Consider the following 2694-nt stretch of genomic DNA (forward strand, 5'->3'; position numbering starts at 1 on the left):
ACTGATTAGTCTGCATTCACTCAAAAGTTGTTCTTTACCGTAGAAATTATTAGCTAAAAATCGGTAGTTCCAAAACTTGCCTTATTTATTCCAAGTGTCGTTCATAGTTCCCTTATCCTACCAGCCATTGAAATTCTTCATGTTCCAGTCAAAGGAAATGCGCGATGTTTTTCCCACGTTTTTACAGCTGTCGTCAATAAAGTTTGAAGACGTGCAGTTTTGTGACAAAATAGGATTACAATGGAAGAAAGAATTACTCCAGCTCCAAAAGGCAAAGCAAGATGCCGTAAAAGTAATCCTGCTTTATGGAAGAAAACCAAGGAAAAATATAAAAGGTAAGGAAGACGTCAAATTTGTGCAGTGTGTTTACACGACTGGTTTAGGCTCTGGTGTCAATGATCAGTGGATGTATAAAGGCTAACAAAATAGTGGTGGCGGCTGCTGAAAATAAACTTTAGGTGTTCACAAATTTTTAGTAATACAATAGATTGTTTGCGCAGATAATTTTTTTATTTATGGTGATGAGCAGTTTCAAAACTCTCAGGGTTTTATCATCTGTAGTAGATCGCTCAAACATTTACTCCATACAAATTTTTTGATTCAGATAAACCTCAAAGTGTGAAATAGCATTTTCTGTTACAGTTATGATGATGGTCTGAACAAATTTATACAGCTACAACCACTGAGAATGATAATAGTAGTAATAATGGTAGTGAAAATAATTGGCATATTTGAGGAGCGTGCTACCATCTAGCGGGATTTGTCAATCAAATGGGGACATATGTCTTGTAAACGTCTGTCGTAATGTGCTGCCACCTAGTGGCATTGACATAAACTCTGTGTTACGTTTAACAGTATTCGAAGAATTTAATAACAACTACATCCACAAGGTGTCAAAACTTTGGGTGTTCACATGCTCTTACACAGCAGCTGCCAGTGCAAAATGGGAATGTAACAATATTATATTCCTCCGATTTAATCAAACACCACATTAGGCTTTTATTATTAGTGTCCTCTTCATGTCCCATTTACATCAGGAGCTATTTTCAGGCCATTATTTTTATCGTTACAGGCATGGGCCAATGGAACCACCACAATATCCATAATGGACCAACGTACAAATGCAGGAAATTAAGGATGTTAGGCATTCAACAGTTCCATAAGAACTTCTACAGCTCTCCCAATAAAATTGAGCTAGACACTTTTATGCTGAAATATCTGAGAGCAGAAAAGTCTGAAAGAGACACACTCAAAAGAAGGTAGCAGTAGGAAGAGCGTTGCTATTGAGTATTTCGTTAAACTTGCTAATACCGATAAATTTCAAGTAAAAGTGTGCCAAAAAACAATTCTCAATATTTTACATGTGAGTAAAGATAGAATTCAGAGAATTGCCAGAAATCACTACCAAACTGGTGAAATGCCTAAAGAGAAAAGAGGTGGTGCTAGAGACAGGCCACAGTACGATGCAAAGAGACAATCTGTAAAGTCTTCTATTGAACGTTCGAAGTGCTGTGAAAGTCACTATTGTTGAGGAAAATCGTTGCAAAGAAAATATCTTCCCGGAAACTTTAGTATTGCAAAGTTACACTTGATTTATAATGCAGAGGTTTGTCATGAGAGTGAAGCGATGGTTCTTTCGCAACATTCACAACAGGTTACAACATCGGTTTTGGTTCACGTGTAAAAGATGCATGTTCTACGTGCATTGAACTTAAGGGAAAAATTGAGCACGTGAAGGATAAGTCAGAAAAGCATTCATAATTTAAAAGCTAAAACTTTTTACGCAAAGCTGCAAGAAAAAGGGATGCTATGCTCACACTGTCATTTGACTGTCAGAAAAATCTGGTTAAACCTAAAATACTAGATCAAATTGCCTACTGCAGTCGTCAGATATACACCTATAATTTTACAGTTGTAATGCGCCATTCACATACTGAATTGACAGTACAAAATGTTTTCACGTATACATGGATGGAACACGAATACAAAAAGGGATCAAATGAGATATCCTCTGCAATATTTGACACTTTCTAAATGTGATTTATCGAACTACTCAAGTTTCAGACTTTGTGCTGATTGCTGCGGAAGACAGAATAGAAACTCTACAGTGATAATGATGTGCAGCTATTTTCTGTCAAAAGTGAGTGCCCCCCCCCCCCCCCCCCCCATGTGAAGCGTATTGAACTGATATTCCCATTCCAGGACACTCCTTTCTGCCTTCGGACAGAGTATTTGGACAAATAGAGGACGACATTAGGACCAGGCCAGTAATTTGCAACCCAAGAGTATGAAGATATTTTTGCATTGCATGTTCAGGTTTCTAAATTGGGTGTGGATTGCACAGTGAGAGACTGGAAGAAGGCTGCTGACAATATGATGAAAAAGCCAAGTAGCTGGCATTTCAAATTTTCTTCAGCAAAGCGGTTCATCTTGTGTAAAACGTTTGAAGGAAACGTGAGAGTACAAGGAGAACCGAATTACAATGTAGACTGTGGTTCAGGAAGGTCTGTGATGAAGAAAGGTAAGTTTGATGAATATGGATGTTGCACAAGTTGTGTCCTCAGGAGTGCCCTTGAACCCAGCCAAGATGGACGTAAAGCATTTGCTACAAAAACATTTTGGATTGGTGTGGAAGGTGAATAAAGAACTAGCTTTCTACAAAAATTTGTTAGTGTCCAATATTGGAGAAACAAA

The 2694-nt window shown here is 37.9% G+C and overlaps 1 protein-coding gene across 1 annotated transcript in view; it reads left to right on the plus strand.

Moving 5' to 3' along the window:
* LOC124553979 overlaps positions 1-1675 on the plus strand; it is a 46578-nt gene extending 44903 nt beyond the window's left edge. The window contains exons 3-4 of the mRNA XM_047128003.1: positions 188-335; positions 1073-1675. Of these exons, the coding sequence (XP_046983959.1) occupies positions 188-335; positions 1073-1263 (339 nt within the window). The 3' untranslated portion in view covers positions 1264-1675. The remainder of the gene's footprint in view (positions 1-187; positions 336-1072) is intronic.
* Positions 1676-2694: the final 1019 nt, after the last annotated feature.

Source organism: Schistocerca americana, chromosome 11 (assembly GCF_021461395.2).
Source record: "Schistocerca americana isolate TAMUIC-IGC-003095 chromosome 11, iqSchAmer2.1, whole genome shotgun sequence".
Taxonomy (NCBI): Eukaryota; Metazoa; Arthropoda; class Insecta; order Orthoptera; family Acrididae; genus Schistocerca; species Schistocerca americana.